A 20,248-nucleotide genomic window follows, 5' to 3' on the forward strand; every position below is an offset into this window, starting at 1 on the left:
GTAGAGAGTACGGGGGAAACTGTCTGCCATGGAGGCAGGGGGAGGGTGGGAAAGGGGGGTATACTGAGGAGATTGGTGGTGGGGAATGTGCCCTGGTGAAGGGATGGGTGTTTGATTATTGCATGATTGTAACTCAAACATGAAAGCTTGTAACTGTGTCACACGGTGATTCAATTTAAAAAAATTTTTTTGGTTCTGTTCTGTTTCCTCTTTAAGAAGAAATTGGAGACTGGAGCTACTTGAACATAGCAGATAAGGTGCTTATATGGCATGTGATTAGCCCAAATTCAATCCTTGGCACCAGATTCAATCCCAAACACCACCAGGAGTGATCCCTTAGCACAGAGTCAGGAGTAAGTCATAAGCACCTCTAACCCCCCCCTCACACCCCCCTCAACCAAAAAAAAAAGTGGAGCACAACTTGACCAATAACTAAAACAACCAGCAGGAATCAGATTCTGCTTAACAAAGTCCTTCCTACTCCTGCATCCACATCAGTTCTCCTAGGTAGTCTCTTTTTTGGTTTATGCTCTATTTACTTTACAGTAGATGCATAAATAGTCTCATAAAGGAAAGCACCTGGAGAAGACATACTGGAAAGCTGAAACCACAGGATCTCTGAAGACTGTATTAGTTCTAACGTGTACTGAATGGTGGCTTTTAAAAGTCAGAATTTTCAATAACTTTACATAGCATCTTCATAGTCCATATCTATGATATCCCTCTTCTTCAGTCTAGAGTAGATGGCTGAAGAATCCTAAAAGAAAGTTCTGTGAGTAAGATTATTGAAGAAGACTCATAGAACACACTTCCCACCATTTGTCCTCCCTAGTCAACCTGGGGATTTATGCTGGCATGACAGGCCACACGGCATATGGATTGAAGTCTTATTTATCTACCATATAATCCAGGAATTCCACTTCTAGCTATTTATGCAAAGAATATGAAAACACTCATTTTACAATATGTGTGCACTGCTATGTTCATTATATAAATACTCAAAATTGCCACAGTGAAAGCAACCTGACTGACCACTAACAGGTGACTGAATAAAGAGGTTGTTATATATAAACCAGATAGAACACTATTCTGCTATTTTGAAAAAAGTTGAAATCTTGCCTTACCCGATGGCATGAATGGAATTTGAGTTACTCAAAGTGATAAAAAGGTCATGGAGCAGAGTTATAGTCTAGCAGGAGGGGTCTTTGTCTTGTACACAGTCAACCCAGGTTTGATCACTGGAACCAGAAATGGTACCTCAAGTTCTTCTAGGATTGATCCCTGAACAGAGCCAGGAATAAGCCTTTACCATTGCTGGGTGTGGGTCCTCACTCCCCACAAAAAAGTGAAGTAGTCAGAAGATGAGGGAGCGATGCTCATGTGAACCAGAAAAAAAGTTGTGAAAGAAAAAGAACAAACTAAGCAAAAGAAAAACAAGCCTTGACTCTGACAATAAAATGGTGGTTATCAAAATAAGTAGGGGAGCAGATAGGAGGAAAAAATAGAGGAGGTCAGTTTGACACAAAATGAATGGTGGTGGATGTAGTGTGTTATGTACATTTATCAAGGCAGAAAGCATAAAACATAAAGTTGGATGAATCAATTTTTAAAAGTTGGAGACTCGGAAAACTGGTCCTGGGAAAGCATTTTCAAATGTCCCGCAGCAGGCTGGAGGGATGTAGACTGAGTTTCAACTAAACTGACACAGATATTCAATTCCTTCACTAATTCTTATGAGCAGTTAAGAAGTTAAATGGGTTGTCAGTTTTTTAAGGGTGGACACAAAATTATCAATCTGGACATAGAAAGGTATGCTACTGTTTCCTTAACTGACATTATTCTGGTATTGTCCATATCTTCAATAGTGCCATTCACACATTAGATGCTTAGTAAATATTGAGAAATAATTATTGATTGATTCAGTCAATAGTATATGTTAAATTTAGTGTGTCACTGAAGTTTACCAAAGACTTGGATTTTGTCCTAAGAATCTGGCTGACACAGCAGAGTTGTAAAAATTACAGTGCATTTCCCATCCTCATACACAGGCAGAGTTGAAATTGCTGTGTCTTCCTAAAACTATTTTCATACTATCAGTGATGTTTAACTATTGTTCATGTTTTAAAAGTTACCGATTTGGGGTAATGGGGGAGGAAGAGGTTGGAACACATATTATGGTGTTCATGAGTTGCTCCTGGCTTTATGCTCAGAAATAAATCCTGGCAGTCGTAGGGACCACATGAGGTGTCAGGTATTGAGCCCAGGTTGGCTAAGTATAAGGCAAGTAACTTACTCCCTGTATTTCTCTCTAGCTCCTCAAGTTACCTATTTTCAATGTCACAAATAACCATTAATATTAAATTAGGAAACTATTTGCTTTCTCTAGGTTGATTTACCTTACAGTATAAAGAGAGGGAAGTATAGTTCAATGGTACTTCAGGCTAAAAATTTTCAAATGGATGCCCAGCTAGCGCCACCTCCTAGAAAGCCGGTTTCACCCCTGGTCTGCGCGGGATGGGCACGGAGGCCCAGCTCTGTGCAACCAAGCGAACGGCTCCTATTCCAACCAGGTACAGCCCGCCCCCAAAGGCCTGGGACCCTCTCTGCGCATGCACAGCTAGCTCCACCTCCTAGAAACCCGGTTTCACCCCTGGTCTGCGCGGGACGGGCACGGAGGCCCAGCTCTGGGCAACCAAGTGAACGGCTCCTATTCCAACCAGGTACAGCCCGCCCCCAAGGGCCTGGGACCCTCTGCGCATGCACAGCTAGCTCCACCTCCTAGAAAGCCGGTTTCACCCCTGGTCTGCGCGGGACGGGCACGGAGGCCCAGCTCTGGGCAACCAAGCGAACGGCTCCTATTCCAACCAGGTACAGCCGGCCCCCAAGGGCCTGGGACCCTCTCTGCGCATGCACAGCTAGCTCCACCTCCTAGAAAGCCAGTTTCACCCCTGGTCTGCGCGGGACGGGCACAGAGGCCCAGCTCTGGGCAACCAAGTGAACGGCTCCTATTCCAACCAGGTACAGAATGCCCCCAAGGGCCTGGGACCCTCTCTGCGCATGCACAGCTAGCTCCACCTCCTAGAAACCCGGTTTCACCCCTGGTCTGCGCGGGACGGGTACGGAGGCCCAGCTCTGGGCAACCAAGCGAAGGGCTCCTATTCCAACCAGGTACAGCCGGCCCCCAAGGGCCTGGGACCCTCTCTGCGCATGCACAGCTAGCTCCATCGACGTTCCCAACTCCTCGCTCAGTGCCAGGGACTCTTTCCGGAGCTGCAGCCGATAATGTGGCCGCAAAATATTTTCCCACTACATTTGCCATAGGAACCATAAGCTACCTTCTTCGATGGAAACTTCTCTAGTATAACTCAGTCACTAGAAACACAGTAGCCAATAACTTATAAGCCTATCTTAACTCACACTGCATATCAAGCAGAATAGTAACAGTGAATGTTAAGGACTAAACCACAGTTTTCACAATGGTAAAGCAACGCAAAAGCCCACCAAACGTTCTTATTGAAGAGTCTAGCCCAGATGACACCAACAGTACTGTAGTGTTAGACAACCTCTCTGACAAGGAATTCAGAAGGGAGCTACTTAGGATGCTTAGGGAGCTAAAAGAAACAATGGAAAGCAATGCCAATAGAAGACAAGAGGATTTGAAGGCAGAAATGAGGAAAATGCAATCAGAAATATCAGACCTGAAAAATCTCGTAGGCAAATTGAAAAACTCAGTGGAAGGCCTCAGCAGCAGAGTAACAGCTGCTGAGAACAGAATCAGTGAGCTCGAAGATGAAGTTCAGAGACTCTCCAGAAAAGAGCAGAAAATGGAAAAGAGACTCACAATTTGGGAACAGATGGCAAGAGAAGATCGTGATGAAGCCAAGAGGGGTAACATAAGAATTATTGGAGTCCCAGAGGTACAGGAAGAAAACCTTGATGAAGAAGAAACTGTCAAAGACATCATTGCTACAACGTTTCCAGAGCTGAAGAAAACTTGTGACCATATTCAGGAGGCCCAAAGGGTACCAGCTAGAAGAAATCCGAATAAAAATACCCCAAGACACATTCTGATCAAAATGACCAAAACCTTAGACAGAGACAAAATTCTGAAAGCAGCAAGATCGAAGAAAGAAATCTCTTACAAAGGAGCATCCTTAAAATTCACAGCTGATTTTTCTGATGAAACCCTTATGGCCCGAAAACAGTGGTGGGACATAGTGAAAAAACTCAATGAAATAAATGCCTCCCCAAAAATACTTTACCCAGCGAGACTCTCATTCATAATAGAAGGAACAACACACAGTTTCACAGACAAACAACAGCTCAGGAACTTCATAGACTCAAAACCGTGGTTACAAGAACAACTAAATGGGCTACTTTAAGGCAAGAAAGGCCCCTCAAATACACCAAATTTCAACAGAAGAATGGGACAAAATCCCATAACAATAATCTCTCTCAATGTCAATGGGCTAAACGCGCCAAATAAAAGACATAGAGTGGCAGGATGGATTAGAAAATTGAACCCAACATTCTGCTGCCTGCAAGAAACACATCTCAATAGTCAAAGCAAACACAGGCTCAGAGTCAAAGGCTGGAAAACAATCCTACAGGCAAACAGCTCCCAGAAAAAAGCTGGGGTAGCCATCCTAATATCAGACCACATCGATTTCAGAGTGAGGAAGGTCATAAGAGACAGTGAAGGTCATTTCTTATTGATCAAAGGATCTGTACAACAGGAAGAACTTACAATAATAAATGTATATGCACCTAATGAGAGACCAGCAAAGTACTTAAAACAACTACTCATAGATTTGGAAAAAGACATCAAAAGCAACACAATACTAGTGGGAGACTTCAACACTGCTTTGTCACCTCTTGATAGATCAACCAGACTCAAGCTTAGCAAGGACATACTTCATCTGAGGGAAACAATGGAAGAAAGGGACTTAGTAGATATATACAGGACACTTCATCCACAAAAAGCTGAATACACATTCTTCTCAAGCGTACATGGAACATTCTCCAAGATAGACCACATGCTGAGCCACAAAACATGCCTCCAAAAAATTAAGAAGATAGAGATTGTAACGACAATCTTCTCAGACCATAATGCGCTGAAATTAGAAGCAAATCACATACAAAAACAGAAAACTAAATCAAACACCTGAAAATTAAACAGTGCTCTACTGAACAACGAGTGGCTTAGACAGGAAAACAAAGAGGAAATCAAAAGATTCCTAGAAATGAATGAAAATGAGGACACGAGTTACCAAAACTTATGGGACACAGCAAAAGCTGTGTTAAGAGGAAAGTTTATAGCTCTACAAGCATTCCTCAGGAAGGAGGGGCGAGCACACATAAGTAACCTAACCTCACAGCTTAAGAGCTTGGACAAGGACCAAAAAAAGGAGCACAACCCGAACAGGAGAAAGGAAATAATAAAACTCAGAGCAGAGATTAACGAGATGGAAACCCAAAAAACAATCCGAAAGATCAATGAAACCAAGAGCTGGTTCTTCGAGAAAATTAACAAGATTGATAAGCCTCTAGCAAAACTCACAAAGAAAGGGAGAGAGAAAACCCTAATAAACCGAATCAGAAATGAAAAGGGGGTCATTACAACAGAAACTACAGAAATTCAAAAGATCCTCAGGGAGTACTTTGAGAAACTGTATGCCACGGAACATCAAAACCTCAAGGAAATGGTTAAATTCCTAGACTCCTACAGACTCCCAAGGCTGAACCACGAAGACCTGGAATACCTGAACAGACCTATCACCATCAAGGAAATTGAAATGGTAATAAAAAGTCTCCCCAAGCACAAAAGTCCTGGTCCGGATGGATTCACTACTGAATTCTTCCAAATCTTTAAAGAGGACTTACTCCCAATCCTCTTTAAGCTTTTCCACGAAATTGAAATATCAAAAACACTTCCAAACAGTTTCTACGAAGCAAATATCACACTGATACCAAAAGCAGACAGAGATACCACAAAGAAAGAGAATTACAGACCGATATCCCTGATGAACACAGATGCAAAGATCCTCAACAAACTACTAGCAAATAGAATCCGACTACTCATCATAAAAATCATACACCATGACCAAGTAGGATTCATCCCAGGGATGCAAGGATGGTTCAACATTCGGAAATCAATCAACATAATCCATCATATCAACAAAAGAAAAGATAAAAAGCATATGATTATATCAATAGATGCAGAGAAAGCATTTGACAAGATCCAGTACCCCTTTATGATGAAAACCCTAGCCAAAATGGGTATAGAGGGGACCTTCCTCAACATAATTAAAGCCATCTACCACAAGCCTACAGCAAGCATCATCCTCAATGGGGAAAAACTGAGAGCCTTCCCCCTAAGGTCAGGGACGAGACAAGGATGCCCACTCTCTCCACTGCTGTTCAATATAGTACTGGAAGTACTTGCAATAGCGATTAGGCAAGAAAAAGATATTAAGGGCATTCAGGTAGGAAAGGAAGAAATCAAGCTCTCACTATTCGCAGATGATATGATACTATACTTAGAGAACCCAATAACCTCCACCAAAAAACTCCTAGAAACAATAGACTCGTATAGTAAGTTGCAGGCTATAAAATCAATAACCAAAAGTCCATGGCATTCCTATATGCAAACAGTGAGAGAGAAGAAAGCAACATGAAAAAAACAATCCCGTTCACAATTGTGCCCCAGAAAATCAAGTACTTAGGAATCAGCTTAACTAAGGAAGTAAAGAACCTGTACAAAGAAAACTACAAAACGCTACTTCAGGAAATAAAAGAGGACATGAGGAAATGGAAAGATATCCCCTGCTCATGGGTTGGGAGACTTAACATTGTCAAAATGGCAATACTACCAAAAGCATTGTATAAATTCAATACAATCCCTAAAAGGATACCCACGACATTCTTCAAAGAAATGGAGCAAACACTCCTGAAATTTATATGGAACAATAAGCCCCCACGAATAGCTAAAGCAATTCTTGGGAAAAAGAAAATGGGAGGAATCAACCTTCCTAACTTCAAACTGTACTACAAAGCAGTAATAATTAAAACAGCATGGTACTGGAACAAAGGCAGAACTGCAGACCAATGGAACAGGGTTGAATACACTGACATCTCCCCTCAATCATATGATCATCTAATCTTTGATAAAGGTGCAAGTAATGTGAAGTGGAGTAAGGAAAGTCTCTTTAACAAATTGTGCTGGCATCACTGGACGGCTACATTCAAAAAAATGGGCCCAGAACTCTGCCTAACACCGTGTACAAAAGTAAGATCAAAATGGATTAAAGACCTCAACATCAGACCAGAAACCATAAGGTACATTGAAGACAAAATTGGCAAAACCCTCCATGACATTGAAGCTAATGGTATCTTCAAAGATGCCACGCCACTGGCCGAGCAAGTGAAAACAGAGATAGATAAATGGGACTATCTTAAACTAAGACGCTTCTGCACCTCCAAAGAAACAGTGACCAAAATACAAAGACAGTCTACAGAATGGGAAAGGATATTCGCCGAATACACATCTGACAAGGGGTTGATATCCAGGATATACAAAATACTGGTTAAATTCCACAAGAAGAAAACATCCAACCCCATCCAAAAATGGGGCAATGAAATGAACAGAAACTTTCTCAAAGAAGAAATCCGAATGGCAAAAAAGCACATGAGAAAATGCTCTACATCATTAATCATCAGGGAGATGCAGATCAAAACCACAATGAGATACCATCTCACACCTCAGAGACTGGCCCACATTCTAAAGAACAAAAGCAACCGATGCTGGCGCGGATGTGGCGAGAAAGGGACACTCCTTCACTGTTGGTGGGAATGTCCACTGGTTCAGTCCTTCTGGAAAACAGTATGGACGATTCTCAAAAAATTAGAAATTGTGCTCCCGTTTGACCCAGCAATACCACTCCTGGGCATATATCCCAGAGAGGCAAAAATGTATAGTCGAAGTGACATCTGCACTTGTTTGTTCATTGCAGCACTCTTTACAATAGCCAGAAACTGGAAGAAACCTGAATGCCCAAGAACAGATGACTGGTTAAAGAAACTTCGGTACATCTACACAATGGAGTACTATGTAGCTCTTAGAAAAGATGAAGTCATGAAATTTACATACAAGTGGTACAACATGGAAAGTATCATGCTAAGCGAAATGAGTCAGAAAGAGAGGGATAGACATAGAAAGATTGCATTCATCTGGGGAATATAAAGTAACAAAATATGAGATTAATACCCAAGAATAGCTGAGATCAGCACCAGGAGGATTACTCCATAGCTTAGTGGCCAGTTGGGCATTCTAGAGGAAAGGGCAGCTCAGATAGAGAAGGGAACACCAAATAAAGGGTGTTTGGAGGACCCTCCCAGGAGGGGAGATGCATGTCGAAAGTGGACTATGGACTGAACATGTTTGCCACTCAATGCCTCTTTTGCAGACCACAACACCCAAAAGGAGAGAGAGAACACAGGGGATTGCCCTGCCACAGAGGCAGGGGGGGATGGGGGGTGGAGGTGGGGGGGATATTATCCATGGTGGTGGAAAATGGGCACTGGTGGAGGGATGGGTATCTGATCATTGTATAATCAAACCCAAGCACAAATAATTGTAAATCTACAACTGTACCTCATGGTGTTTCACTAATAAAAAAAAATTTTTTTAAATTTCAAATGAATAGATTTTTTTGGCTAGATATGTACTATTATTTAATTTAAAAATAATATGCATGTACATTGCTATAGCTTCTAAGTTTTCCTTGTAAATGACACTTTTTATAATCAAATGTAGTTATACCCACGGCCCAGTAAGGTCACGGTCCTCCCGTGGAGCACCAATGGCGCAATCGGTTAGCGTGCAGTACTTATACGGCAGTACATTATGTAAGAAAGAGGGAAGAGATAGATAATGGGATCTTTATATTTTTTTCCTAAATGGCTGTCATTTTTTTATTAGTGAAACACCATGAGGTACAGTTACAGACTTACAAATTTTTGTACTTGGGTTTCAGTTATACAATGATCAAGTACCCATCCCTCCACCAGCACCCATCCTCCACCACCATGGGTCCCAGCATCCCTCCCACCCCCCCATTCCCCCATCCCACCCTGCCTCTGTGGCAGGGCATTCCCTTTTGTTCTCTCTTTCTCCTTTTGGGTCCTGTGGTTTGCAAGAGAGGCATTGAGTGGCAATCGTGTTTGGTCTATAGTCTACTTTCAGCATGCTTCTCCCATCCTGGGAGGATCTTCCCAACACCCTTTATTTGGTGCTCCCTTCTCTATCTGAGCTTCCTTTTTTAAAGTTTGAAAGAATTCCCCAGTACCCTGGGCCAGGGTCAAACCAGTAGGCCAGGCAGCCACAGGAGAGAAACAAGGTGAGAAGGAGTCACAGATAGAATATGGTTGAGATGTACTTCCTAACTTACCTTATGTTCTGTATGTGTCCTTAAGGATTCTACTGTGGAGAAAAAGATACAGCACCGTAAGATTCCATTGATACACAAAGTTTGACACTATTTTAGTCTTAGTAAAGATGTTTGGGGGTCAGGTAATTTAGCTTAGCAGCAGAGTACTTGCTTTTTATGTGTAAGGCTTGACTCTTAGAAATGAAAATAAATGAAGAAAAGAGACTAGAAAAAAAGAGAGAAGAAGATACTTTCCTCTTCTAGTTATTTCCCAGTGATTCAGCTTCATTAATACTTTCCATATTACTTTTTTGCCTATGACAAATAAAATCACTTGCTACCTACAAGGAAATTGATATCTTCGGACAGGGAAGGTATGCCTGTTAGAATTTTTTGTTTGTTTGTTTTGCAGAGGGTGACTGTGGTTACACCATACCTAGTGGTGCTCAAGATCTATTCCTAGCTCTGTTATTACAAGTGAATCTGTGGGATCACATAAAATGCTAGAGATAGAACCACTCTTGGTCACATGCAAGGCAAGAACCTTAACCCCTGTACTATCTCTCAACTTACCTTGTACCCCGCCTGCTGGAATTTCTACCTCTCAACATTTCTGGGAATACCATATATGGTGTGGGACAGTGACAATAACTAGGCATCTGTGATAGGTGTTTCGGGGAATATTAAGGAGGCTCAATAGGGCAGGCAACAGTATCAGTTTCAATATAGTCATGTGACTAGAACACATGTGAGATAAACTGTCACATCAGCATCAGAACTAGGTTCTGCTCAAGGCAAATTCCAGACCAAAGGACAGTCTTTACAAAGACACAACAATGCTCTTGGACAGCTCCTAGGGTAGAAGCAGCAGTGCTAGGAAACACTGCCATACAGCTACACATGGCCACTGATTGTCCTCTTGTTCAAGATGTCAGAGACATCTGCAGTTCCTCATCTCTCACCTGTTCCTAATGGCCGTTCCTGCTGCACTTGGTACACCAAAGAATAAACCTCATTGCCATTTGCAACATTCGCTGAAAGAGAAAAAAAGAGGCATCATAACAGAATCTTTCTTCCAGCCACATCATTGACCAACCCTATCCTGGACAAATGAGGTGGAAGAGACTTGGGAGATCCAGGTTTGGCACCAGACCAAAGATCACATTGTTCTTTCTCAGATCACTCCACCTTCCCTGGCCCAGGGTACTGGGGAAGTCTTACCATTCTCATAGTCAGCCTCTGGTTGTTCTGATTCAGGTGAGTTGATGTAAGTGGGATCTTGAAGATTGGGATGAGATGGGCTCCTACAATACAAGGGCCATAATTGATGTTACTCTATGATAGCATATCCATACCTTCAATTGTTCCTTCACATAATAGCTGCTTAGTAAATATTGAATAAAGAAATACTGATTCAATCATCTTGTTCAGTCCTTATGGAAGCAATATAGAAATCTCACCAAAATATAGGAATCGAATTCCCATAAAACTAAAAAAACTGCTTCCTGGCATCTATCCCCAAAAAAACACAAAACAATCATTTTAAAGGATATATTGCACCCTATGTTCATTGCAAGGCTTATTACAATAGCTAAGTTATGGAAACAACCAAAATGCCCAACCACAATTGAATGGATAAAGAAATTGTTTCATCAACCTGAGTGGGCAAGAACAGATGAATGGATAAAGAAACTATGACACATCTATGCAACTGAATACTATGCAGATGTCAGGGAAAATGAAGTCATGAAATTTTCCTATAAATGGATGAACATGGAGAGTATCATGCTGAGTGAAATGAGTCAGAAGGAGAGGGACAGATATAGAATGACTGCATTCATTTATGAATATGTGAATATATATCATAAGAATAATATCCATGGCCAGAGAAAACATGGATTAGGAGGACTGGTCAATGGTTGTAAATAACCACAAGTGTATGAGGGGCTGAGGGTAGGTAAGACAGAGAAGAGATCTGTATGAAAATAATAGCTGAGAATGATCACGCTGGACAAGATCTAAGGGTTAAAAGATAACCGTTCAATATCAATATTGCAAACCAAATGCCCAAAAGGAGAGAGAGGGAGAGAGGGAGAGAGAGAGAGAGAGAGAGAGAGAGAGAGAGAGAGAGAGAGAGAGAGAGAAGAAAAGCGCCTGCCATAGAGGCAGACAGGGGGTGGGGGTGGGGAGCAATGGGAGGGAACCTGGAGACAGTGGTGCTAGGAAATGTAGACTGGTAGAGGGGCGGGTGTTGGAATATTATATGACTGAAATCCAAACATGAAAAGCCTTGTAACTGTCTAAAATAAATTTAAAAAATTAAAAAGAAATTGTTTTATATGCACAATGGGATACTATACAGCAAGAAGATTGAACAAAATTAGGCAATTTTCTGCAACATGGATGACATTAGAGGATGTCTGGCTGAGGGGAGTCAGTCAGAAGGAAAGTGATGGATATGGCATACTCTTTTATATATATGGGACTTAAAGACACACAGCAAGATAGCAACAGAGGACCAGCAGCTTCATAATGGAAGAAGTAATCCACACAACTGAGTTTGTGGGATGGGGTTGAAAGGGAGGGGTGTTAAGGTCTTTGGTGGCAGGGGTGGGTACACTGGTGATCAGGGTGATATTGGAATTATGCACATTAACAGTATTGTAAACCACAGAACCTCAATCAATAAAAATGTCTTTTATAAAAAAATATTGATTCACCCTGGATTAAAAACAGGTAACTATAGAGAAAATCCCTTGAAAGAAAGGGTAAACAAGTACATTCACCAATGGAAAGAATGTAATTGTGATCTCCGGATAATATATACATATATATAAATATAAGATTTTATACATACATATGTGTATGTATATATATACATATATCTGTATATATGCTTTTTTGCTTTTGAGCTATACCCAAATTCTTGGTTACTCCCAGCTCTGTGCTTAGTCACTCATTCTCAGATCTGGGCTCTTCCCTAGCAGTGCTGGATCAAATCCTGGCCTCCTGCATGCAGAGCATTTGCTCCTCATTAATTTATCTCTCTAACCCTGGGGAAAATATTTTATTGTGCTGTTGACAAACAATAACATCTGAAAAATATTTCAACTAAACATTTGGTTGCCCCAGATGAAAGTATTTTTTAAATTTTTTTACTCTAGGTTTGTAAATAATTTCTTCAACAAATTTTCAGTATGCTTATTATTCTCAGACATATTACAGAAATGAGTATATGTCCTTACTATGTAAAGAAACTCTCAAGATGTTTCCCTATATACATAACTTTCAACACTGAGCAGAATAACTGACAGCCTCTCAGACATTGGTTATTTGGTTGAATGGATAAATTAAATGAACAAAAGAAATGTAATTTCTATATTCTACAGATTTTGTGGAGGACATAAGTGAAGGACAATGACAAGAGGATTGAAACTACTAAATAAGTAAAAAAAGAATAGAAAAATGCTATTAATGGACGAAATCTGGATTGGCCATTGCAATGTAATGAAATATGGAAGAAAAGGCAATCCAATTTAAAATAGGATGGTTTTATGCTGGGGGAAAAGGCAGCTCAGATAGAGAAGGGACCACCAAGTAAAAGGTGCAAGGAGGACTCTCCAGGGATGGGAGATGTGGGCTGAAAGTAGATTATAGACCTAACATGATGGCCACTTAATATCTGTAGTGCAAACCACAACACCCAAAAGGAAAGAGAGAGAGCAAAAGGGAATGCCTGCCACAGAGGTGGGGTAGGGTGGAGGGAACGTGGTGGGGGTGGTGGGAAAAGGGCACTGGTGGAGGGATGGTTCCTCGATCATTGTATGACTAAAACGCAAGCACAAAAGTATGTAAGCCTGTAACTATACCTCATGGTTCACTAATAAAACATTTTTAATTCACTAATAATAAATAAATATAAAATAGGGTTGCTTTATTTTGTTTTGTTTTGCATTATCACACGCATGAGGAGAAAGCAGAAGCCTCACCTGACCAGATCCCTAGCTGGACGTCTTCCTGCAAGTCAAACAAAGAAGCAGACACATCAGAGGATAGTGACAATTATTTCTCTTTGTTTTTGGTGCTTTCAGACAGCCCCTGTGCATGAATTGTGCCTCCAAAGATGAGGCCCACTGCAGCAAGGACTGCATTCAAGAGATCTTCTTATATGATGAACATTTAGGTCAATCCTTTTCTATTGGAGATAGAGGAACTCAGGTGCATAATAATAATAATCAGCTAAACTTTCTAAGGACAATTTTTATCTGGGCTAGTACTTGAGTGAAGCCTCTGAGTCCTCCCATCTATAACATTTCTTGGTTTTGGTTTGAAAATCACTTCACCTTATTTTCTCATAACAGGTGGTACTGCCACAGTCACATTACAGACAGATTCAGGAAAATCCTGAACTTCAATAAGAATTTTGCATTGTATTCTCTTGTTCCTTCTCCAGCTTGTCAGCAGAGAACAAGACACCAAGACTAACATACAAAATATATGTAGTCATCATTAATAGAAAGAAGCTTGCTAGCTTATTCTCTGAAAAAAGACTAACAAAAGAAATTGTAGGCTTAGTGTCCACATGAAGCCTCTTGGAGAAGAAGCAGAAACAGAAAAAAATATCCAGTAGTAGACACAATATACAGATGATTTAATGGCATTCCATTGAGAAGTAAAACCACAGGGCAATACAAATATTAGGCAAATGAAAATTGATGCATTAATTCTAACTGGGAGTTGATAAATATAACCCAAACTGATAGCTGTATTTCTCTTCACATGGCTGAGTTTTTTATAATAAATTGTGTTTATGTATGAAAATTAAACCACCAAAGCACAAGATATCAGCTAAACCTCAACTGGGACTACATAGGGAATAGAGAACTTTACTAAGTATCTTGCACTATCTAATTTATTTTAGACCACACCCAGCAGTTCTCAGAGAATTCTCTTGACTCAATACTCAGTCACTCCTGGTGGCACTCAGAGTGACAGTGACCAAACCCAGCTCAATAATATGCAAGACAAACATCTTACCCACTATACTATACTATCCCTGACCCCTAGGGATGTTGCACTATTTTAATAGGTATCATTCCCATGTTGTGAGGTGAGCAAATCTGAAGACAGAGTATCAAATGGATATATATACTTCTTTTAAAATATACATGCCACATATCTAGTCTATTTTGGTGAAAACAAAATAACAAAATATAAATATTGATGAATACTAACCTATTTTTCTCTTGAGCCAACAGCAGAACAATATGGCAACTGTAGTGGAAACAATGATGCCAAGCACCCCCTCAATGATTCCTGAAGGAAGTGGGTCCCCTTTGTCCTTCATGGGCACTGAGGGGAGACAGTTATGTATGAGCTACCAAGTAGAAGGACTTCTCTTTGTGGAGAGCAAATTTCTTGAATTTGAGTGAGGTCAAAGTCTGCTCTCCTTGAGAAAAGTGGAGTCAAAGCTGGAGGGGTATAGACTCATTTATGTAAGGATTTGAAGCTTATTTTATTAATGAACAGAGAAGTGAGGTGCCCCAAACGTCATGCCCCCAGCCCTCCTCAGATACATCTCCTAGAGCAGCACCTCCAACCGAACCCCCATCCTTAGTAGCATATACTAGAAAAATAGAGCAGAAAGATAGCAAGCAAGAGGTCATTGACTGAGACCATTCCTCAGTTTGAGTATACCTGTGACATTGAGTATCACCACCTCACTATGCTGCTGAACCCCTAAACCATTGTCAGCTTCACAGGAGTAGTTTCCAGAATGTTCTGCAGTCAGAGAAATATTGAAGAACACTCCTCCTCCAGAGGGGGCTAAGCTGCTTCCCAGGCTGACATCTTCATGGTAAAACCGGTACAGGATTGGGGGAGAGCCTCTCTGGGCCTCACAATGAAATTCCACCATGTCCCCCACCGTGGCTTGGTCCCTGAAATCCCCAAATGTGAGGACAGGACGAGACACTGGAACTGACAGAAATGGAAGGCTATCAGAGAGAGTCTGTGTTATATGATAGATTCAGGTTCCTTTTCTTCAGAAACTCAAAACCGTTCCATTTTCTCAAGTGCTCTAGGACCCCTTTTGTGACAGGCTAACTGAGCTAATAGATAAACTTACTTCTGACAATGATGTTCACCAATTCACTGAGACTGTTTCCATGGCCATTGTTAGCTGTACAGTAATATGGGCCAGAATTGCTCTCCTTCATCATCGGAATCTCAAACTCTGCTGTCAGTGAATTCTGAGTCTTTGTTTTCAGATTAATACCCATTTCCCCATGGTACCAGGAGAAGGTGATATTTCCAGTGCCCACAGCAACGGAGCAAATAAGAATCAGCTTATCTCCCTTTGCCACTTGTCCGCTTTGAGGGCGAGTCTTCAAGTTCACGTCACTGACAGGGATTCCTGCACAAACACCAGGAGAAACAGGAGGACCTGATTAGGGAGGAACTAATCAAGTGGAACAGTTGTAAAAGTAAAAGATTCGTACCAAGTCAATCTGCTCTTGAAATTGGTTATCGTTGACTTAGTGTTGATAGGGTAGAAGGACACCATAATATCACCATAGAGAATGTGCAATCATCTTTTTGGAAATCCTGAATTCTAGAGCCTGACCAAATTCATTTTTCAAGGCACAATATGGTGGTTGCAAATCCACGTTGAAAATTAAGTGCTTTGGAATAAAGGTTGGCTCTAACCCTTACTGTGTATGCTTAATAAAATTACTTCTGTGAGACTCAACTTTCAATTTATAAAATGAATATGGGAATGATGATTGTCTCTTACTGTGTGAGGGTTCAGTTAGACATTATGCAATGTTGTAGAATAGGCTGTGCCGTATAAGGACTAAACAGTCTTTTTGTTTGTAGACCATCCTGGCTTGTGATAAGGTCTTAACAAATTTGGGAAAACCTTGTGTTATGGAGATATCATATATTTATTTTATGGTACAATGGATATAGCTTTGTCTGAGAATGGAAGGAAATGCTAGAATATTTTATGCTGGTGTGTATAACATAATTCAGAATCACAAGACACCCATTTTTCATTATTTCAGTTTTTTTCATAATCATGCCCCCAACTTCTTTTGCTTAAGTCCTTAATCAAAATAATCTTCCACAAAGTCTTATTTTATCATCTAAGTCAAATTTCTTTCTCTTTTACAGTGTTATGAATGGTCAACCCCTACATGACACATGGCATATTTATTTCACCTTTGTTGTTCAGGATCTCAGTTGAGCACCAAATTTTTATGAGCAGGGACCGCATATTGGGCAGTTATTTCCCCAGACTCTGCAGCACAATGAAGATGCACAGTAAGAGTTTCATAAATACCCCCTTGTTTCCTTGAATGGGAGGAGCAAAGATAAAGGAGGACCCTTCATAGTATGATACTAGTAGAAACAAGGATCATCTCTCACACTGCTCCTATTCACTTAAGAGCAGAAGTCAGAGAACAGCATATGCCTTTGCCCTTCCCACCCAACCAGGCAGGGGGCCCTCTGGCTCTCACTCTGTACATTGATCACTATTCCTGTGCTCTTGGTATCGATGGTACTGATTTCCTTTGTCCTTGCTTGACATGAGTAGTATCCTGTGTCTTCTTTTCTCATGACATTAATCTGGAACTCTGGGATGTTCTTGCAGTCTGATAGGGGTCGACCATCTTTGAAGAAGCAGAACTTGACACTTGATTCCTTTGGAGTGAGTTTGGTCTTACAGGTCAGTGTCATTGAGCCTCCCTCTTTGGGCTGAGAAGGGCTGGCAATTAGCACTAGAGAAAAGAATTAAACATATATTCCAGAGAATGGGTCTCAAAGTTCTTTATAAAAACCACTTCATGCAATATTCCTACATTAATCCCCCAGAAAGAAAAAAGCACTTAGTGTCAAAATGAATTAAAGATCTCAATATCAGACCTGAATCCACAAAATACATGGAAGAAAGCATAGGCAAAATCCTTCACAACAGGGAAGCTAAAGGCATCCTCAAAGATGAAACATTACTGACCAAACAAGTGGAAGCAAAGATAAATAAATGGGACTACATTAAACTAAGAAGCTTCTGCACCTCAAAAGAAATGGTGACCAAGATACAGAGACAGCCCACAATGAGAAAAATTATTTACCCAATACCCATCAGATAAAGGTTTTAATATCCAAGTTATATAAGGCACTGGTAGAATTTTACAAGAAAAATCATCCAACCCTATTAATAATGGAGAGAGGAAATGAACAGAAACTTCCTCAAAGAAGAAATCAAATCACCAAAAGGCACATGAGAAAATACTCTACATCTCTAATAATCATCAGGGAGATGAAACTCAAAAAACAATGAAATATCATCTTACACCAAAGAGACTGGCACACATCCAAAAGAACAAGACCAACCAGTGCTGCTAAGGATGAGGGGAGAAAGGGACTCTCCTTTGCTGTTTGTGGGAATGCTGACTGGTCTAGCCTTTTTGAAAACAATTGGACATTCCTCAAAAAACTAGAAATTGAGCTCCTGTTTGACCCAGCAATACCACTTTTGGGACTATACCCTGGGTGCCCAAAAACACAAAGTAGAAACATCATCTGCACTTGTATGTTCATTGCAGCACTATTCACAACAGAATCTGGAAATAACCAGAGTACCTGAGAACAAATGACTCAATACAAAAATCATGGTATATCTGCACAATGGAATACTACACAGCTGTTAGGAAGAATGAAGTCATGAAATTCGCTTATGAATGGATGGATATGGAAAGTATCGTGCTGAGAGAAATGAGTCAGAAGGAGAGGGACATGTATAGAATAATTACATCCATTTGTGCAATATAAATATGTGTGTGTTGTATGAGACTAATATTCAAGGTCAGGGTAAACATGGGCCAGGAGGACTGGTCAATGGTTGGAAGCTTGACACAAGAGTGTGTGTGTACCTAAAAGGAGAGATAGAACAAAAGGGAATGCCCTGCCACAGAGGCAGGGTGGGGTGGGGGGGATAGGGGTGGGAAGGATACTGGGGTCCATGGTGGTGGAAAATGGGCACTGGTGGAGGGATGGGTATTTGATCATTGTATAATCGAAACCCAAGCACAAAAAATTGTAAATCTACTACTGTACCTCATGGAGTTTCACTAATAAAAATTTTTTAAAAATGAGTGTGTGTCAGGACCCAAAAGGAAAGAGAGAGAACAAAAGGGAATGCCCTGCCACAGAGGCAGGGTGGGATGGGGGAATGGGGGGTGGGAGGGATGCTGGGACCCGTGGTGGTGGAGGATGGGCACTGGTGGAGGTATGGGTACTTGATCATTGTATAACTGAAACCCAAGCACAAAAATTTGTAAGTCTATAACTGTACCTCATGGTGTTTCACTAATAAAAATATTAATTAAAAATAAATAAATAAGTAAAATATAAATAAAAATGGTTAATCAAAAAACAACAACAAAAAAAAGAGTGTGTGTGAGGTGAAGGACAGTTAGGGTAGAGAAGGGATAAACATGACAATAATAATTGGAAATGATCATTTTGGACAGGAACTTAGTGTTGAACATAGATAAAGGGATATACCTGACAACCTTTCATTATCGGTATTGTAAACCATAAGACCCAAAAGAAGAGAGACTGAGAGAGGGGGGAGGGAAGTGAGAGAGAAGAAGGAAAGTTTCAGCAACAGAGGCAGGCAGGGAGCGGGTGACAGCAGGAGAGAAACTGGAATCACTGTTGATGGGAATATACACTGTTGAAGGGACTGGTGTTGGAACATTCTATGACTGAAACCTAATCATGAACAACTTTGTAAATGTATGTGTCACTGTGATTCACACACACACAAATCTTTTAATCTTATTTCAGCTTTGGAATAAGATTCAAAACCTAGCCAGTTGGATATATAGACTACTCTCTTTCCATTTCCTACCTCGCAGGACCTATGAACCTCACTTGCTAACTGCTTCACTGAAGCACACATTCTGCCCTACACAGCATAAACTTCCAGAATGCAACCCTTGCCGTTAACTTGGTTCTTACTCTTTGAAATTTCTATCCATAAACTAAAAGTGACTTTGGGGAGGAGAGAGGAGACAGGGCAGAGATTATGAGTGACTATCACTAGAGTTGGAAATAGTGAGCGATTGTACAGTGGGTAGGGCACATGCCTTGCATGTACCCAACCTGGGTTTGATTCTCAGCACCCCATATAGTCCCCCAGCACCACCAGGAGTGATACCTGAGCACAAAGCAAGGAGTAAGCCCTGAGCAACAATGGGTGTGGCCCCCAAATAAAACAAAGCAAAAACACGAAGTTTTTGAAAAACAAATGTTTCTCATCTTCTTATGTCATATTGACTTTTTCCTTTGTTTCTTTTCCACTGGCTTCTCAAACTTATATTGCATCTTTCAAACACAGTCCATAAAGCCTAGAGAATTGATCAATTCAGAAAAGACTTAGAGGAATGTCATTTCTTCTTTGCTGATTTTCTCTTGCCCCTTGTATTCTGTTTGTTATGGAGCGACAGGCATGCACTTTCCTGGGAATATCCTGCACCTACATCTCGGCGATTTCACTGCTTTTTCCATATGACCATAGGCAACATCACTAAAGAGCAGCTTATCACGGAGTGGGAAAAATTATTTACCCAATATCCATCAGATAGGGGCTTAGTATACAGGATATACAAGAGAATGGTAGAACTTTACAAGAAAAAACCTCCAATCCCATCAAAAAATGGGAAGAAGAAATGAACAGAAAGTTCTTCAAAAAAATTCAATGGCCAAAAGGCACAAGAAAAAGTGCTCTACATCACTCATCATCAGGG

At 40.8% G+C, this 20,248-nt stretch overlaps 1 protein-coding gene across 1 annotated transcript; it reads right to left on the reverse strand.

The window, feature by feature from the left end:
- Positions 1 to 685: 685 nt before the first annotated feature.
- On the reverse strand, positions 686 to 17,171 carry FCRL1 (Fc receptor like 1). Its single transcript, XM_056122818.1, has 9 exons — positions 16,952 to 17,171; positions 15,556 to 15,843; positions 15,126 to 15,407; positions 14,664 to 14,780; positions 13,418 to 13,445; positions 10,650 to 10,732; positions 10,391 to 10,462; positions 9,450 to 9,481; positions 686 to 757 (listed from the first exon to the last, which is right to left on the reverse strand). The coding sequence occupies exons 1-9, from the start codon at positions 17,169 to 17,171 to the stop codon at positions 686 to 688; spliced, it is 1,194 nt and encodes a 397-aa protein (XP_055978793.1).
- Positions 17,172 to 20,248: the final 3,077 nt, after the last annotated feature.

Source organism: Sorex fumeus, unplaced genomic scaffold (assembly GCF_029834395.1).
Source record: "Sorex fumeus unplaced genomic scaffold, SorFum_2.1 ptg000047l, whole genome shotgun sequence".
In the NCBI taxonomy this organism is placed as follows: Eukaryota; Metazoa; Chordata; class Mammalia; order Eulipotyphla; family Soricidae; genus Sorex; species Sorex fumeus.